The sequence below is a fragment of the Vulpes vulpes genome, chromosome 15 (assembly GCF_048418805.1).
Source record: "Vulpes vulpes isolate BD-2025 chromosome 15, VulVul3, whole genome shotgun sequence".
NCBI classification, from domain to species: Eukaryota; Metazoa; Chordata; class Mammalia; order Carnivora; family Canidae; genus Vulpes; species Vulpes vulpes.
Genome location: NC_132794.1, coordinates 113,458,319 through 113,477,590, shown reverse-complemented (window position 1 = coordinate 113,477,590; position 19,272 = coordinate 113,458,319). Strand labels below are relative to the sequence as shown.

At 44.4% G+C, this 19,272-nt stretch overlaps 2 protein-coding genes across 3 annotated transcripts in view; one reads left to right on the top strand and one right to left on the bottom strand.

Moving 5' to 3' along the window:
- INSYN2A (inhibitory synaptic factor 2A) overlaps positions 1–1,266 on the top strand; it is a 59,885-nt gene extending 58,619 nt beyond the window's left edge. Inside the window, exon 4 of the mRNA XM_072740400.1 lies at positions 1,161–1,266. Within this exon, the coding sequence (XP_072596501.1) occupies positions 1,161–1,197 (37 nt within the window). The 3' untranslated portion in view covers positions 1,198–1,266. The remainder of the gene's footprint in view (positions 1–1,160) is intronic.
- Positions 1–19,272, bottom strand: part of DOCK1 (dedicator of cytokinesis 1) — a 495,561-nt gene that overhangs the window by 296,237 nt on the left and 180,052 nt on the right. For both annotated transcript variants that reach the window (XM_072740395.1, XM_072740396.1), the window contains exons 26-27: positions 8,986–9,113; positions 6,674–6,769 (exon numbers count right to left, since the gene is read on the bottom strand). In XM_072740395.1, coding sequence (XP_072596496.1) covers positions 6,674–6,769; positions 8,986–9,113 — 224 coding nt within the window. The remainder of the gene's footprint in view (positions 1–6,673; positions 6,770–8,985; positions 9,114–19,272) is intronic.

Here is a 19,272-nt window from a genome sequence, read left to right as displayed (position 1 = left end):
CAATCTTCAAGAAAGGAGATGATGGTCAGGCGGCTGCAGGCTCACCAGGCATGGCGGGAGGGGGCAGGGGTGGAATTACCAGACCATGGATCCTGATGGGGCTTCAGCCTCCAGGACAGGGAGACTTTTTAAGGGCGCAAAGTACCATAGCGGCTCAAAGCAGGATCTGGCTAACTCCGTGCAATTTTTAAAAAACCTCAGAGAGACAAGGGAACGCATCAGTGTACCCATGCCAAAACTTGTAATGGCCCCGTGGAAACAGCTTCTCTCTAAATCAGCCACTAAGCAGGTTCCCAGCCCCAGGGGATGGGCCATCTCCTTCTTCTTCTTTGAGGGGAGGTGGGGAGTGTGGGTGAAAGACCTACACCCCAGTTGGGCTGAGCACCCACTCTTTGGCAAAGACCAGCTCAATACTCATGCCCTCTCCCAAAACAGGGGTCTGCCTGGAAGCCACAGAGCAGAGATGTCACCACCCCTTTCCTGCTGTCTGCACTAATAGGATGGTAGGACCAGTGAAGCTGAGACAGAGGCTCTGCTGCCCTCATACACTCACCAGGGAAAGGAAAGAAGGGATGGGTGTTAGTAACCCGCGTGCAGGGTGAGGAGGAAGACCCCATGCTCCAGCCTGGAGCATCTGGGAAATAATAATTCTCCAGGTCTCATTCTCTACTCACTCTGAACCACCTACAGGTGCTGCCTCAGAGGTCTCCCCTTACTAACTAGATACAGCAAGGGGCATCCTGCCTCGTGCATACTCTCCAAGTGACTGGTTGCGACTGGCATCCAAGGAGAGGTCCCAGGGCCTCTGCATCTGCTCCTTGGATCTCAGGTCCTACCCCAACCCCCATGGAGTGTAAATGGGGAGGGAATCAAGGTGTGGGAAAACCTTTCTAATTCGCAAAGGGTGTAGGTTGTGGGCAGGGTTGGCAAGGTGTCCCTGGCTGGGGAGACCTGGGGTGGGGCTTACATGCGGTCAGAATTCTGGAAGCTCAGGAGCACCAGGCTGCCTCCAGCCTCAGACAGTAACCAAGAGCTGCCTGAAAAAGCCATTCTCCCTGCGGGGGGGATCGTAGGCACAGCAGAGCTGAGGTACACAATCCTGGATTACAACTCAGACGACACAGCATCAAATCAAAGTGCCTGCTTTGTGCCTTTTGTAGAAGAGAGGAGATGAAATCAACAAGAACCGGGTTGTGAGCGTGTCCATTCCACGCCATCTGGAACAGCACGGCGCATGGATGAAGCCACCGCGAGTGGACTGGCCCTCGGGAGCGTTTTTATCAGCAAGTAAAATTTGACTTGATTACTAAGCGAGGCGGTTTCATTGGCGCAGTGTCACCTAAAGATCACAGCAGCTGCTTTCCATACTGATATATCTCCTTTTATCTAGAAAAACTCTATCACTGGCACATTTGGCATGAGATAAGTGTGCGGCCAATTTATTTACTGGAGGAGCTATAGGATTCAGAAAGTGCATTCCATTTTGTGAATTGGTATTAACTAATCATGCTGTGATGTGCAGCATACATTTTGGCAGATGAGAAGGTCATATGAAAGCAGCACATTGCCTTTTAAGTAGCTCGATAATTAACTTAAGATACCTTTGTGGTTTAGTATGAATATGCAAGAACTGCACACATATTTTACTCAGGCATGATGTGGTGTTTCTTTCCTCTGCAGTAAATCCACAGTCAGTGACCAACCTTGAAAAAGGTTGGTATTGCTGTACCGATACCAAATAAAAATGAACATATATAAAGCCATCACAGCTCACACATGCATGCCTGTTAGGCTATGCTTTCCTACAAGCCACAAGTCTTCTAGGCAGATTTATTAGCAAACATACCATTAGAGACACTTTTTATGATACTCATAGAGATGACGCAGACACCGTCCGTTTGAAACTTTTATAATGTATTAATTTCTTTTGCAAATGGAAGATTAAGGATAGAATTTTTTTAAAGCATATTCATACCTCAACTCCATTAGAATAAACATCACAAAAATGAATGTTCATGCATGGGGTCATTACAGCTTTGGGAAAATAACTGGTCAGCAGTCTTGGTAAAACGGGACCTCGATACTGGGAGGCCAGTTCTATTACACTCTTTTCCAGGTGAAGAAACGTGTCAGGTTCTTATAAATTACGAAGGCTCAAAGAAAGCACTGGGTTCTCACTAGGAGCACCTCTCCCACCAGTGATGCCGCTCTCACGATGAAACGCACCCCCGGCCCATGAATGTCCCCCACAGCTGGTGCTCAGAGTGGAGACAGAGTAACTTCCATCACATGGGTGTAGTGAATCAGGAGATGTGCTGGTCACAAGAGCAAGGAGACAGTCCAGGCACCATCTTCCCCTTTCCTAAGCCCTCCTGGTGAATTTTCCAAAGGGAACCTTTCCTTAGAAAAGGCCCACATTTTCATTTTAGTGAATGAGCAATTGCCAGTCTTCTGGTGGGTATTCAGGCCATAGAAAAATCTTTAAAAGGCCTTATCACTCTATTACATTTTTAAAGGACCCATTAACAGAATGTGAATCTCATCACTTGGGAGAAGCAGCAGCACCTAATATCACAGGAGAAGGCACATCCCTGTGGATTACTCATGTGGTCTTCTCTCAACCCATCTTTGTAAACAATCACTTTATTCCAGCAAAGACACGTGCATGGTGGGGAGGGGCAGGGGGTCACCCACCAGAAGGCAGGTCATGCCATCTGTACACAAGACAAGAGCAGCTAACCCAGAATGACTCTGAACCGGCTCAGAACCATTTTCCATAACAAAGATCTTGAAAATTTCCAAAAGAGAAGAGAAACATAGATTTTGAAATCAGACAATATAAAACTAAGCATTTCACTTAATTATTCCTGAGTACTAGATCACAATGGAATAAAGATAAAATGGCATCTCAACGCTGTGGCAAGGTTACCACGAGGCTTCTGGGTTAGGGCCTGTTTCAGGCATTCATAAGATCTATGATTCTATACTTGCCAGATGCAATTTTATTTGTTAAAAAAGTATGACACTTAGGATTATGGCACATTTTTATCCTATGCATGAGATGCATTTCAATAGCTCATTTCACAGAGAATGCTGAAAGGTATAAAATGAACTAAAACAAACAATATACAATCAACTGTACAGTGTTTAGGAAATACCACAGATACAGATAAAAGAAAAGGCTTGGGGCGCCTGGGTGGCTCAGTTGGTTAAGCATCTGCCTTCAGCTCAGGTCATGATCTCAGGGTCCTGGGATCGAGCCCTGCATCGGGCTCCCTGCTCAGCAGGGAGTCTGCTTCTCCCTCTCCCGCTGCCTGCCGCTCCCCTGCTCGTGCTCTCTCTCAAATAAAGAAATTAATTAAATATTACAAAAAAGACAAGGCTCACACTGTACATCACACCTTCTCCAGTGACATGGTAAGTCCCTCATTTCTCAATTCCGTACATAAATAGATAGGAAAACTGTCAGCCCACAAGAGCATTCCCAACTAATAACATTCCGATGGAAGGAGAGGCCACATTCCGGATATGATTGTTGACAAAATCGTGGAATAGATCATTACATGAAGCATAACTATTCAACATTTTTAATCACTTTAATTTTTAAAGCCATTTCCAGTGATTACTCAGAATCCTTAAGCTGATTCATAGTTACACAATTCCCATTCCATTTATGCAACAATGAGCAGCAAGCACAGAGGGACTGTAATCTCTGTGCTGCACTGCGCTATCACCGCTTACCCGGGGTGGGTCTGTAGACCATTCTCCACTCTTCTTCTACTCTAGAAGGTCCACTGATTGAGTTTGTTCTCCACCTTGTCAGAGACATTTTTTCCCCAGATCTTCCTCTAATCTAAATTCACAGAGCAACAACAGTGACATTAAGAAGCTAAGGCATAAATCTACATCTGAGCAAATCGGAAAGGCAAGGTTAGCACACCAAGCAGAGCAGCATTTCCGTCTTCCCACTCTGTGGACATCACAAGGGCTCCTTGACGACTTAAAGATTCTTCTAGGTAATTCATTTTAAAAGGTAATCGTCCTTCATAAAAACATCTTGATGCTGTTGTTGTTGCTCACTGAGTAATTACAGCTTATTCAGAATCTTTTTTTTTTTTCTTTTGAGATTCTTTCCATGACAGCCTCGTCAGTTGTACAAAAGGAATCTCTGAACTCCTTTTATAGATTTTGAAGATGTTGGAACTGGGGGCAATCAGCTTAGGACCTAAATCCCCTTCCACTTCTAGAGACTTCTGTAGGACAAAGTCGGGATGGTGGGAAATGGGCCTGGACATGCTCTGTATCCCCATTCCCACACAGTGCCTTGAACCCCTGCTGACTGCTGGGTAAGACTGAGTGTGGGTCATCACTGTCATACCCTCTTCTTAGAACATGGGCTCTTCCTCAGGAACTCCTAAGGGTTCCTCCAAGCCCATCAGGAAAGGGGCACCCACTCCTCCCTTCTACCTCCAGGAGATCCCAACGTGTGGCCCATAGAGATCATGGAAAGGTCTTAAATTGAAAGCCGCTTACCTACTTCTCTGGACAGCTGCCTCCCTAGTTAGGGATGGTAGGGATGAAAACCTAGAAGCAATTCACAGTCCCCTTTGATACCTCCTGGACACCACTGAGATCAGTAGCATGAGTATCAGTATTACAAAAAAGTCTAGGAGAACCAGCTGCGGCACCAAACCAAGGCCCCAAATCATAGCTTCCATGCCAGTGCTGGGATCTAGAACCACATCTTAAGCCTCTGCAGGACATCTTCTGCAATTGCAAATGCATGATAAGTTAAGAATTAAACAAGAATCTTCTCACTCATTGCACAGTGGCCACACAGAAATATGTACTTGGTAACGTGCTGCCATCATGATTACCACTATGGGCATCATGCCTGAGAGGAGAACTTTCCCAAAGGCATCTGGGGACCACATGGTCTGGTCTACCTTCTTCTAGAACACCTTACAATCTCTCCACATTCCAAGCACCATCCAAAATTGTATGAGTTCCTCCTTGTCCTCCTCAACCCAGTTTCCCAGCAAGGGATGACCCAAGTAAACACTATGTTAGGGTTAGACCCCTAACCCTAGAACTATCTCCTCAGTTCACTGTCCCCACACTGGACACTGCATTACCAGTGCCCATCACTTACTCCCTAAAACCCAACAATGCCATCATTTCACCCCCACCTCTGTACTCCAGCCCATTCCAATAGGGGTCATCTTAAGAGGATGGCACCAAACCTGGTTCAACTTCAAGCCACACATCATCCATCCCACCTCAGAGCCCCGCAGCATTCCACAACATGAGAGTGGTCCAAGGACACCCAGATAACACTCCAAGAAGACAGGAACACCAGCCCCTAGGGGTGATCCTGGAGATACCTCACATCTTACTCCATGGGGCCCAGTCTCCACCCACCTGTACAAAGGTGTTAAGATTACAGAAAAGCACATGATAAGGTAGACAAATCCACTATGGCAGAAAAATGGAAAAGTCCACTGCAAATAAAGCCAACTTACAAGGAAAATATCTTATTTCCTAATTCATACATGTGATCGTCCAAACCTAAATGAGACATACCTTAAAAAGGAAAAATCTGAGCATAACACATGCTGAAACTCTGAAGCATAAAGTAGACTGTTTTACTGGATGGGAAAATAGTAAGGCAGCCACTGTCCCACTTCTGTGCTACCCATCTGTGATTTCACCTAAAACCGCATCCTTTACTGAGGCCAGCCACAGAAACCAAACAGTTCCAGTGCTACCTATGTTCCTGCCCTGCTGCCTGAACAGACACATGCGTCACCTTCCTTGTGCCCTTCCCAGGATATGCAGAGAGAACTGTGGTCACACAAGGAGGACCAGTGTTGCTAGTCTAGTTGCCAGTGAAAACTCTTTAACTGGATGTTTTGTTCCTGGATCTGAAAAAAAAATTCTTTCTGGAAATGCCATCAACCAAACTTAGTGACATAGTAACGTACACTAGAAATGAAAAGAATTAAGAGGGATCTATGTGTGCATCTTTTGTCGAAAAAAACGAACTTAAGAATAATGGTAGGGAGGGAGAGTTGGAAAACTCTGGGGGGTGGGGAAGAGCCTTATAATACAAAACTTGAAAAACTGTCTAAATTATTATTACAACTTTCTTGGAAAAAAAGAAATCACAAATGTCATTGCAAGCCTCAGTCATCTGTAGAAAGGAAACATGAACTATATATCAGAGTAGACAATAAAATAGCTGGGTTGGAGCACCTCAATTACTTTTTAAGGTCCTTCATAAAATTTTATTAACGGCATCTTAAATGTAAATACATAGAACTAAACTGCCAGAAGAATAAAAGACTGAGAAGAAAATACATATCCTTTGCTAAAAGTAAATTATGAATAAACTAGAATCAAATTTTTCTGTCTCCAAAATGTTGGTTTGCTGACCCTTCAACTTTGATACTTGCTTCTGGAATCGTGGGGAAAAATCAGCATATATTTTATATACCAGATTGTAAATAAATGCACATTAGCTGCATGCTACAAAGTAATAAAATAAGTTTACTGTTAAAAGGCAGTTGGAAAAGGACCAGGTGGATTTTCAAGCATCAGAGTAAGTGACATGCCTGAGAAAGATGCTGTCAGCCACATTCACACACCCAAGCGTACGTCACTGAGCACTTACAATGAGTTCGGAATCCCGCCCCATGGAAATGACGGTTCGGTTCACTGTCCGGAGAAGTTTCTCCATGATTATTTGGACATGCCTCTGAGTTGGCCCCTGGAGGAAGACACATCAGTGAAAACCAACACCTAAGACAATCATTAACATGCAAGCCCTGGTGGTTGTCACTGAATCCATTTACCCTGTAAAAAGTAAATCAATTATAACCCTTAACGAGATGAAGAATGGCCCTTGTCAAAGGCAAAAGCCTTCACAAAGAAAACACAAGGCATCTTATTAATTATAGTCCATTAATGATAATTTGTTATGTAATCACAGTAATTTAATTTAAGCAAACCTTAAAAATAAAACAAATTTGTTTAAACAATATAATGTTTATGATCCCTGATTAGCCCACCAATTAGTTTCCTAGAGACACTTGTCCATTTGTAAATGGAAAGCAGGCAGAGAGCAACCGTAGATTGTTCTGCATTTCAAGTCTGAATAACCTGGGGAATAATCGCTGGGAATACAATGTATTTATTTCAGGACAAATTCACAGCGCCACAGATTTTTCCATCAGTAAAAACTTGCTCTTTTATTTTGAATGTGATGGGATTCTTGATTCTTCTTCATGAACTTGGAACTTGTTCAATATGTTCTCTAGATGCTCACACACTGGCCCGGGCAGGTACCACCTCCACCACGAGGATGGGCCCTACCACCACTTCACTCCCAAACTTCCCCCCTTCATAGAAAGGGAAAGCCCTGCCATGGGGCCGCGCAGACCGGCTGTTGGATTAAGACTTCTAACACCTTTCAAAGGCAACTCCCCTGGAAGAGCCGATGCACCCAGCCACCTTTGCTAGGAAGTGATTTAATACAATCTCTTTCTTTGATGGTACTAACCAGGCTCTGAGAGACTGTGCCCATGCGGGAAGGAAGTGGGAAGGACAGGCATGGGCGTGTGTTGACTGGGAAGGTATCCAGAGACCATGCAGGGCAGAGCAAAGAGTAAGCCCTATTGACCTTAAAAGCCTGGCCCATGTGTTTTCTGCTGGAGGTACAGGTAGATGGACAAGGATCTGTACGCCGTTCTAGACACACCTGGAGAATCAGTGAGTTCACGCACGTTTGCACATGTGCACAAGTGTGGACAAATGTGTATGAGGGGCATGCGGGGATGGGAAGCCATAAGGTCAGATGTTCCATATGCACTTATAACAACTTCTGATTAAGAAAAAAGGTTAATCACTCAACATAAAATTTACAATACAAAAGGAAATACCATTTAAAAGGAAAAAACGGGGTGCCTGTGTGGCTCAGTCACTGAGCATCTGCTTTTGGACAGATTGTGATCCCAGGGTCCTAGAATCGAATTCTCCATCAAGCTCCTCAAAGGAAGCCTGCTTCTCCCTCTTCCTATGTCTCTGCCTCTCTCTCTGTGTCTCTTATAAATAAATTTTAAAAATATTTTTTAAAAGAGGAAAAGAAAAAGAAAAAAAAAAAAAAACTAGGTAAAAAAGCGCAGAGGGAAATTACCTGTGGGGAGAGGAACATGGGAAAAGAGGAAGAGCCATTTTTCTCAAAACTCAGAAATACGAAAAACTTAAACAAAAAAACTGTGCATATTTTACTTTATATTAAAATAAGAATTGAGAGCACCTGCGTGGTTCAGTCAGTTAAGAGTCTGCTTTCAGCTCAGATCATGATCTCAGAGTCCTGGGATCGAGTCCTGCATCTGGCTCTGCCCTCAGCAGGGAGTCAATCTACTTCTCCCTCCCCCTCTGCTGCTCCCCACCCCACTCTTATGTGCACGCTTGCGCTCTCTCTCTCTCTCTCTCTCTCAAGCTCGCTCACACTCGAATAAATAAAATTTTTAAAAAATAAAGTAAAATAAGCATTGACAATAAAAATAAAGTAAAATGAGCATTGACAATAAAGAATGTAGATAATTAGCCTCCATTTGTTTATTTTTAATTCTGATCATCAAAGTGATTTTTCTGACCTTAAGGACCAAAATCTGTCCCGGGGAGGCATTCACTTGAGAAGGCACAGGAAAAACTTACAGATTTTTAACTTGGAAGAATAGACATTTTAGTATTAGAATGACACTTTATACATAAATAAAAAACGGTTTAAGGGTACTACTCAGCGGAGAGAGAGAGAGAGAGAGAGAGAGAAGGCGCTAACCTTTAAAATTAAGATCATTCCTTTTGAATCCAATGCACCTCTGTGCAGTGAGGCGGGGGCTCTTGTGGATCATTAGGGGACCACCACCACCCCCCGCCGGGCCCGCAGAGGCAGCCTGAGCAAACACAGCCCTCACTCACCACGTCCTTCCTGTACAGAACCTCCAGGATGTTGCTGAGCAGCTGGCAACAGGCCTCCAGGTCTTCCTGTCTCTCTAGATGGTACTTGAGCTGATCCGTCATCATGGGAAGCAGGATCTCTCTGCAGTCTGCAGGGGACATGGGGCTGCCAGTCAGCAGGAGACCCACCAAGACACAACTCTACTTGCTAGAAGCTTGTGTTCTTAGCACGTTACCTTGTTTTCAAGCATGTTACATTTACTTTCCTCCAAATGTGAAACTGACAGCTGGAGGGGGTCAGAGGGCTGGATGTGCGGAAATCACTTATCCTGCTCTGTGAATTCGTTATACACAAGCACACATCTAGGTGTGTTTCTCCTTGCAAATACAATATACAATGATAATCCACAGACATGCATCAGGACGCTGCACACAGAGTATGCACGTAGATATAAACACAAATGTACATGTTGGGGGATTTTGACTAGTTTTCTGTGCTGAATTATAAATTCGATTTATAGCTTTAAAAGAAATACTAGTTACAACAAAAAGTTGTAATTGCAGCTACTCTTGTTTTTCTACAGGAGGGCCAAAGCATGGCTTCCTTCTATTTCCATATGCCTAGTAAAGGTTTCTGAGTTCAAGCCAAGTCATAACCAACTCAATTCCCCACTTGCACTTTGCACTAGCAGGGCCATCGTGAACAGCTCATGTTAGCTCTCCGATTGCTCATCCCTAACATGGACACATGGCATTAGCTACCCACAGGTTTGCAGTACAATGTACTCCTACAAGGTTAAGTAACAAAGACCTGGGCCTAGTTAGATGCTCAGGACAAGGTACTTGCTCTTATGACGTAACACAGATCCAAGTGAGGAGCCACAGCCTCTCTGGCTTCTCAGACCCCTATGCTAATTATTGCACAGGCGTGTAAAGGAGGGAGACTTGGTGAACAAGCACTGAGCCAGGAGATGAGAGTCAGGAAGGCCTCCTTCACCGGCTAGCAAGAAGAATCACAATTTCGCACATGGGGCAGGCAGTGAAGGAATGGGAAATCTGTACACAAAATCAGGCAGGCAGGAGCCTATGGCACATTCGAGAGGCACACTCACTGCTGCAGGGGGTGGGGGCAATGCGAGGGTCAGGATAAAAGGCCATACAGGCAGTTGGATACCAGCATGAAAATGGTGGCTGAAGTAGTAGGAAGCTGAGAAATCAGACATGCTGATGGGAAAGAGATGTGATCAGAGTGAAAGGCTAGAGACTCTCTGGGATGGTGCATGGGGATGGCAGTGGGGACAGGAGGCAGAGAAACCAGGTAGCTCCAGTGATCGTCCAGGTGAGAAAAAGCAAAGGCCTGACTTCAAGTGCAGTGGTGAGTTTGAAAGAGGCCTTGAACAGACAATACAGGCAGATCCAGGCAGGCTGGATGGACACGGCACTTGGGGGTGGAAGGTGGCAGAAAAGGGAGAGTCAAACCCAATGCCCAGCATCCTAGGAGCCAAGGAGCCATGTGATGCCACCCACAGAAAGGAAATGAGAAAAACAAGTGTATTTTAAACAGGAGGAGAAAAGGATCCAGATTGTTTTGGACACGTTGAGTTTTGAATTGTTGGCTGGATGCCCAAGTAGCCCCCTCTACTAGGCAAATGGAAGGAGGGTTCTACACATTATTTTTGGCTTAGAAAGACAGATTAAAGAATCATCAGCCTCAAGGCAGTAATGAAAGCCAAAAGGACCATCAAAAGGAATGTGAAGAATAAGTAGAACACTTGTGACCATCTGAATGTAGGTACTAGAACAGGAGATGCACGGGACACAAAGGTGGAGGGATCAGGGATGTGGAGGCAGAGACAAATGACGTCACCCAAACAAGGGAGGACAGAGTGGACAACATGGCCAAACATGGCGGCAAGAATGGGTGAAACATAACAGGTTTGGGATATGGCAGTTAGAGGCACACAGGCCCCACGTGGCAGCTTCCAGGAATGGCTGAGTGAGCAGGGGTGAAAAATGGAAATAAGGGACATAGACGTAGCCCCCAAGAGCATGGCCGTGGAATAGGGGGGACACTGGAGTGTAAGGACCAAAGAACTACCAGGTTTTTGTTTGTTTTTTAGATAGGAGCAGAGAAAAGAATGTTCAGAAAATTAAAGAGCAATAAGGAAACAAACACAAAGGAGACTAAAGACAAAAATGCAATTACTAATGGTCTCTTCCAGTTGGGAAATCACATTTGACTCCAGTATCATCCTCCCTCTAACATGAACTATCTGTGCTTACCACCCTAGTTCTGCTGGCAAAACCGGCCCAGCCACCGCTGCTCCCTTTAAAATGCAGAGCACGAGAGAGAAGACGGCAGAGCTCTGAAACATTAGATATACTTAGCTTGTTTTTAGATTTTACATTTTAGGGCTTACGTTAATGACACATAAAAGCATGTTTTGCACTAATGTTTCCTGAATTTTTTTTAATGTAAGAAAAAATGGAGCATGCAACATTGAAATGGTTCTTGCAGGCATGCTGATACCCACTTAGAAGACTTCCCCAAGGACCACACAGTAATAAAGGTCCAGGAGTGCAGGTGGGAGCCACAAGGATGCTGAAATAGCACAAACCCTTCTGTTCCACCTACTTCCAGGGAACCACATATGGGAAGCTCATACCAAGGCTTTTTCAAACCCCTTTTGACTTATCCTCCGAAAAAGACTAATAGCAGTTCCATTTTTCCAGAAAGAGTTTTGTTCAGTGATTCAATGATTTTACTTCTGACAATTAGAATAGCCAATATGTAATGCATGAGGTGCTGACATGCTGTGCATCTTCTGGATGAAGGCCAGGCTCACCTTATGGCTTAATATCAGGAATTAACAGTGGTCAGGGAGGGAGACACAGAACACATGAAGAGGTCCTATCCTATGGGGATCATGGCCCTCCATGTCTGTGTTCATGGATATCAGGTGCCCTCACGCGATTCCCTTACCTACTCAGCCAACCCTCCCTGTGATGCCAATGGATGAAGTCAGATTCCCATGGAGAGCATCTCCCCCAAATACCACATCCCCATAAACTCACAAGGGAAGTGCTCCAAAGAGCCGAGACCTGCCATCAGTGTAGGAGCATGAAGAACCAAAACAGTCCAAAGGAAATGCCACAAGAAAATTACCCATGGCAGCGAAGCCAGCCTGAAAATGCATCAGTTCCAAATGCTGACCCACCAAACACATGAATCCTACAAGCACCCCAAGCCCAGTGACTTTTCTACAGAAACCCAATGCTCACAAATGACATTTGCCCTCAGTAGCTCTTGACATGCTAACCTGAACCACAAGACCACATCCAGCGTAAAGACTACACAGCAACCTCCTAGAATCCAACAGGATGGGAAGGTCTCCTGGCAATCCTGTTTGGGTCCAATCATGCCTGCATCCATCCTCACAGCCCTCGGCAGGACATCTCCAGGATGACAGTCTTCAATCCCTTCTGCTGAAACACATCACCCAGCTTGACAACCCTCACCTGGGGGACAAACCCTCGGTCACCCCTGCTCACTGGGTCATCCCTATCACTGCCACCATCTTGGAGGTAGGTCAGATTTCCAAGACATCTAGATCAGAGGGAGAAGTTGGGGCTATGAAGCCCTGGACCCTGACAATACGATAAAGGAAAACAAATGTCGCTGGGCAAAACAAGCATAAGAGGAACCCAACAGAGGTAGAAGGCCAGTCCGGGTTGGGAGGAGTGTGTCTGTGAACAGTCTTAGAAAATCAGAGGAACACAGTCTGGACTCAGAGATAGCAGACATGTCCCTCCAGTCTCTGGGACCCAGATGCCCTGGCCAAAATCGATCTCTTGCCACCCCATTTATCTGTCATCCTGGACAGGCAGTTGTTGACTTCACCGTTCCCAGAGGTAATTGAGTGTGTTAGTGTCATTTGTCAGAATTACTCCAGGGTGAAGAAGTGACAGCTGCCCTGTTCATCTTTGGCAGGAGATGCTGTCAGCCATCTTCAGCTACCTGGCGGGAACGCCCACCTTCTCCCCAAACCAGGGGTCCGTGTATTAGCTGCACTTGTTTGTTATCCAGCTTCTCTTGATGAGAAATGACAAAACTTTTTGGAAACTTCATTGCCATTTTGTCACACGGAAAGACATTTCATTGCCTTAGCTCCCCCCAAGAACACAAAAATAATCCTCCTGATGGACCCGCAACCTCAAGGTGGACGTTTCCAGTATCCACAGGAGAACCGTAGTTCATCTATCCTTCGTCACCCTCCCCACCCAAGGCTGGTAACGGTAAAGTGGGGAATGGGGAGTAGCACACTTCCTTGGAAGGAGGATAGAAGGAGTCAATGCTGGCAGAAGGACTTTATGAAAACAGCCCGACACTCCAGTGTAAAGGACCACCACCTCCCAGCCCCAGAGCAGAGCTCCAGAGACAGGCTGCCAAGGTGCCCAGGCTTTCCGCAGACCTCGCTGACCTCACCAGGCATCTCATGCAGGCTCCCAAGGCAGAGGGTCACAGGGCAGCAGCACCCTTCAGAAACACGGCCCCGGCTCCCAGGAAGAAAGGCAATGCTCCAGAGACCCTGAGAGGCCGGGAGGACCAAAGGTGGAGGCAAAGCAATCAGCACATTTTGTTGGTGACCCGTGATCTGCAGGCCCCAACATGGCCCAGGGACAGATCTGCACGCAGAAGGGCCCCAGATGCCTGGTGCATGGACCACCATCCGTGATGACTGGTTCTATGGTCCTTGCTGGGATCAATCTCCATGAGAGCAGAGGTCTTGTTCCCACTCAAGAAGAGGAGCTCCCACATGTAAACTAAGACCTGATTGTGTGTACATGTGAGCTCCTCCTAGCAGGACAGCTGTCACACATTGGACTTGTTCGTGGTCTGTAAACCACAAAGCTTGGCTCCTGTGTGGTGGTAAGGAGAGACCTGGTCCGAGCCGCCCTGTCCTGTCCTCGGAAGACATCAGAGGGAAGACAGCATCATAACAAGTTCTCTCTCCCTTTTCACAGGACAGTGTCCAAGGCAGTTGGACAGGAGTGTGCAGGGATGCACGCGCACATGCAGACTCATGTACAAGAGCTGGTGTGGGTCACGTGCAATTCCAGGTGCACAGTATGGAGTGACAGATGTGCAGCAGGAAGCCAGTCTGCCTCCCAGTGCTGGCCAAGCTGTTTAACTGCCCCCGCCAGGGCACAAGTGACACAAGTTCCCCAACGTCATCTCTCAAAGACCGTCACTTACTCCACATTTCAGCTACTTCCGACTTCTTCAAGAAGTCATGGGGCACAAGGTCTAAGTGACACCCAAGTCTCTCAAATTTTACCATCAAGTTGAAACAAAAAACGTAGAGCACAGAAGGAAGTATACCACACACACTCACACCACACCACGCTCACACCACAAACACACACGACTCACTACACAGCTCACCATACGCATCACATACATACACTACACAACACACATACTTACACACTACATGCACACACACCAAACACACATTCATACCTGCAAAGCAGAATTTTAAAGCATCAAATGCCATCTCTGGCAGCTGAGAAAGAAGAATCTCCTGTCATATTCTGAAAGTCCCAGCTCAATGTCCTGAATACCCTTCCCCATGAACAGAGTGACACTTCTCTACCATGATCGATGGTAGAGAAATAGTCCAATTAAGTTCATGACAGATGGCCTGGGGAACCGACAATCCCCCCCCCCAAAACAAACAAACAAATAAACCTTTGCATTTCTAACAGAAAACTCATTTTAAATAAACCAGCCCCACATAACCACTTGGAAAATAGCTACAATAAATATCTGACTGAAGCCTAAGAACCTGGGTCAATCTTCAATCTTGGGAAAGATTTTACTCTCACGATGGTTCAGTTTACCCACCACATTAGGAAATGATAAAATCTACCCTGCTTACAATTTTCTTTGGATCTTAGGCAAGTTACCTATACTCTATAAGCCTTTATCTGCCAAATGGGGCTGTGTCTTTACCTTTTGAGTTTCCCAGCAAGAATCAGATGATATAATTTGTGCATTCAATAAATGGGAGCTGCCAATAACAGTAATAGAAATAATATCATTATACGAAGTCAGCCTTTTCAACAGAGGTACCAAAGAGGAATGCCTCAGAGCTGCACTGCCCAATAGGGCAGCCAGTGAACGCTTGAAGTATAGCTGGTACCACTGAGGAACAGAATTTTCAAATTCAGTTAATTTTGAAGACATTAAAACATAAAAGTAAAAAAAAAAAATTATACTTGCTTACTGGAAACACTGTAATGGAACAATTCAGGCATGCAAACTTACTTTTCAGTGGTAAATTTTATTAAATGTTCAAAATCCAGATTAAGTATGTGTGATAAAAATTTAGATGTGCTGTTGGGTGTCAAAAATACACTGGATTTCAGAGACCCAGTATGGGAAAAAAAATGAATGGAAACCATGTCATTAGTAATATTTAGATTGAAGTTGTGTTGAGATGATATTTTAAATAAATCATTAAAATTAATTTCAGCAATTGCTTTGTCCTTTGTTTTTAATGTAGCCTCTAGAAAATTATAAAGTGTGTCTGTGGCTTACATTGTATTTGTGTTGGACAGCATGGTCTCAAAGTACACTAGGAAACAGATGTTAAAGACCTCCTGTGTGGTTTCTCATTTTAATGAACTGGTGTTCAGCCCTGGAAGGAGAATCAAGGCCACAGCAGATCTCTCCTATCAGATCTCTCTTCACATGGATGTGACCACCGGGCTTGTGAGCGCCAGGTTAGTGTGAGTCGAGGCAGAGACAGGACCCGCAGGGAAGCCAGAACAGTTGTGCAAGGGAAGCTTGCAGAGTTCCACTGATTTTTCCCATTGTATGAGGAAAATGCAGGCAGCCCGGCACAGGCAGCCAGGAAGGGGCAGGCAGCCCAGGGGATCCAGATTCACACAAATGAGCTATGGGGATCAGAGGTCCCAGCCACCCTTCCACAAGCCCCTCCCCCAGTGTGATCCACTATGATTACAGACAGCAATAATTCGACATCTGTTCATGCTCAGCTGTGCAGGCTGAAGCCATGATGATTAATGCCCTGGTAATGGGCACAAAGTAAAAAATATTAATCTTTATAAAAGGTATTCAACAGGCATCATCAGCTTATAAATGTCCAAATAGAATATCCGTCTATAACCCCATTACAGCTCTACATTAAGGCAAGATGCAAATACGAGAATGAATTTGTCCATTTAAAACATTCGTTTTATGAACACTGAGTAATGTGCTGCTTAATTTTTAGTTTGGTCACATTAAACAAATGATCCATAAAGTGCATTTAATAACCTTGAGCCTGTTACACAGAACTGAGATCCAGATTAACACTTTTAATGAGAATTAAACAGTAGGAGCTATATAAATGGGGGATGCTTGTTACTCATTTGTTATAGACACTCATCTTATTTTTCAACTATCTAAGAACTCTGTACCCACATGATTCAATTTGTTCGAATGATTTTCTCCTTCAAGTCTTCAAACAACAGAAATGCAGGAAATGCAGTCAGCACTGTGAGGGATCACAGGAGCCATGTACTTATGTCCAGATTGACAGATGGGGGTACCAGGGATGTGTGGGGATTGCGCCACTAAGCACCCAAGCCAGAATTAGGTGCCTGATCCTGAAGCCAGCACTCCTTAAGATAAATGACCCATGCATGCAACTACATGTGGTTCAGGTATCTTTACATGTCAAATGCAGATTACATTTTTCCATGTATCATTTAAATGCAACAAGTCATACTCACTGGTAGTACCAGGAGAATCAATTCATATTGAGTAACCCTAAGTATGTCACTTTTCCTTTTTGATTTTCTCCTCCATTTTCTCTTTGTGAAATGAAGTAAAAACAACTGCCCTGCACCATGTTTCTATTTCTATTACCTGGTAACACCTTCATAAGTATTTTGGTCAGAAACTCCTCAGTGCCACTCAGCTGAGTGCTGAAATGAGATAATATGCATGTCAGCTTTGAGGTATGCAATGCCATAGAATTTTAATTGATAAGATGACACTGAAATTTAAAGAATCCATGGGCACCTGGGTGGTGCAATTGGCTGAGTGTCCAATTCTTGGTTTTGGCACAGGTCATCATCTTAGGGTTGTGGGAGCAAGCCTCATGCTGGGCTCTACACTCATGGAGCCTGCTTGGGATGCTCTTTCTACCTCTCTCTCTGCCCCTCCTGCACATGCTGGCTCTATTATTATCTCTCTCAAATAAATAAAACCTTAAAAAAAAAAGAAATTAAAAGAACCTTGGAAATTGGAAGGACATGACAGGATATATAGTGTATGGCAATGTGAAAAGAAGCTGATCAAAGATATCTTCTGGATGAAGCCACTGGACCTAGTAAAATAGTTGTCATCTTTTTGGAAGAAGGGATGGGGCAGCAAATATGTTGTATCCCCCGGTTTTGAAATGTTTAATAATTAAGTTAAACACTCATTAGTATTGTAGTAATAAAGAATTTTTCAGGGGGTCCCTGGGTGGCTTAGTGGTTTAGCACCTGCCTTTGGCCCAGGGCGTGATCCTGGAGTCCTGGGATCGAGTCCCGCGTTGGGCTCCCAGCGTGGAGCCTGCTTCTCCCTCTGCCTGTGTCTCTGCCTCTCTCTCTCTCTATGTCTATCATGAATAAATAAATAAAATATTTTTTAAAAAAGAATTTTTCAGAAGAAAGAAATGAAAGAACCATCAACAGGGAAGAATCACAAATGAGTCTCATTTACAAGTAGATGAAAAAACTAAGGAGTCAAGTAAAATACTGGGGAAGACTATGTGGGAATGGGCAGTCAGGCCAGGAATGAAGTGCATTAAAGAGGTGGTTTGGTAAGTTCAGAAGGAATGCTACAGGTCTCCAAGTCCTTGGCCAGAATCTTACCACGCGGAGGATGAGAAAACAAAAAGAAAATATACAGCGCTTGGGTGTGGTATGCATTTTTTTAACCAGGAGGGTGAAGGTAGACAAAAAAGTAGGTCTTGGTCAATGGAGTCCAGCAAATACAGTGTTTTTTTACTATGGATGTTTGCTGCAATCACTTGATGTAACTGCCATCTGTCACTCAATACATTCCTAAAACCTAAAACCTCTATAGCTCATTCTAGCCTTGCTTATTTAAAAATGTACAGGACCATACTGAAATCTGAGGATTGCTGCATCAAGGATTACTATGCTCTGTCAAACTTATATCTTATTCACTTTATGGAAAAGACTAGAGTTGCTTAGCATCATAGCTATGTTTGTTGTACCTAAGTGGGGGTACTCACCTTCGTAGTGATTAAGATTTTCATCAATGTGTTTTCATGGTGGTAGATTCTTTGTAAATAAATTGGCTTCCAAGATTGAATTGACCAGCTAAGATTTTTTAAAAACCCACAAAAAATAACAACAAAAAGCCTACAAATTCCTGACTGCCCTGACAATAAAATGTATATGTTAAAAACAATGTCAAAACTATATGGTCCAGTCCACTCCATCTTGAGGGATGGTCAATGCACTCAGGAAACGGTTTATACAACAGAGAGAGAAAAAAAAAAAAAAAGGAGTCTTCAAGGAGAATCTGAAAGACAGACAGACTGACCTGGTGCTCCTCCAACTGTCCCAGTCAAGTCACTTAGGTAACATATCATGGAGGTACAGAGCTTATCTCATAGAGCTTGGAAGGAATCATGAACTGGGGAGACTTACCTGCAGTCCTGGTGCCCTGTGTGAGCATGACTAGATACAGGACAATCGAGGCAGCCTCTTCTAAAGCTGCTCTTCTTGCTCCCAACATTAAGCAATAGGGATAGGAGCCCACCCTGAGGTGGGTACAGAACAAGGGATCAACAGACTATGATAAAGGTAGGACCAACTACACCCTGAGGAACTACTGGCACTACCAATGTGATCACAGATAAGAGTCCCCACACACACACAACAAAAGAAAAAAGTATGAAAACACCATGAGCACAACACTACATTTTTGCTTATTTTTGCCTAGTTTGTTTACATTTGTTTTCGTTTATTCACATATTTGTATTTTATCTTGTTCCATATGGCATTTGAAGTGAATTCAGTATTCAGACTGTATTACTCATAGAGTGGGGTGTGAAATAGTTTTAAGAACAGAGTGGGGTGATGGATTTCTAACAAGACAGCTCCTTAATCAGCACCGCAGTGGTGGACAGCACCCTGCCCGGGATTCTCCTCGCTGATTGGTAGGACTTGCTCTTTAACCCCTGGGCCCTTATCTGGAAATTAAGAGAATTATGC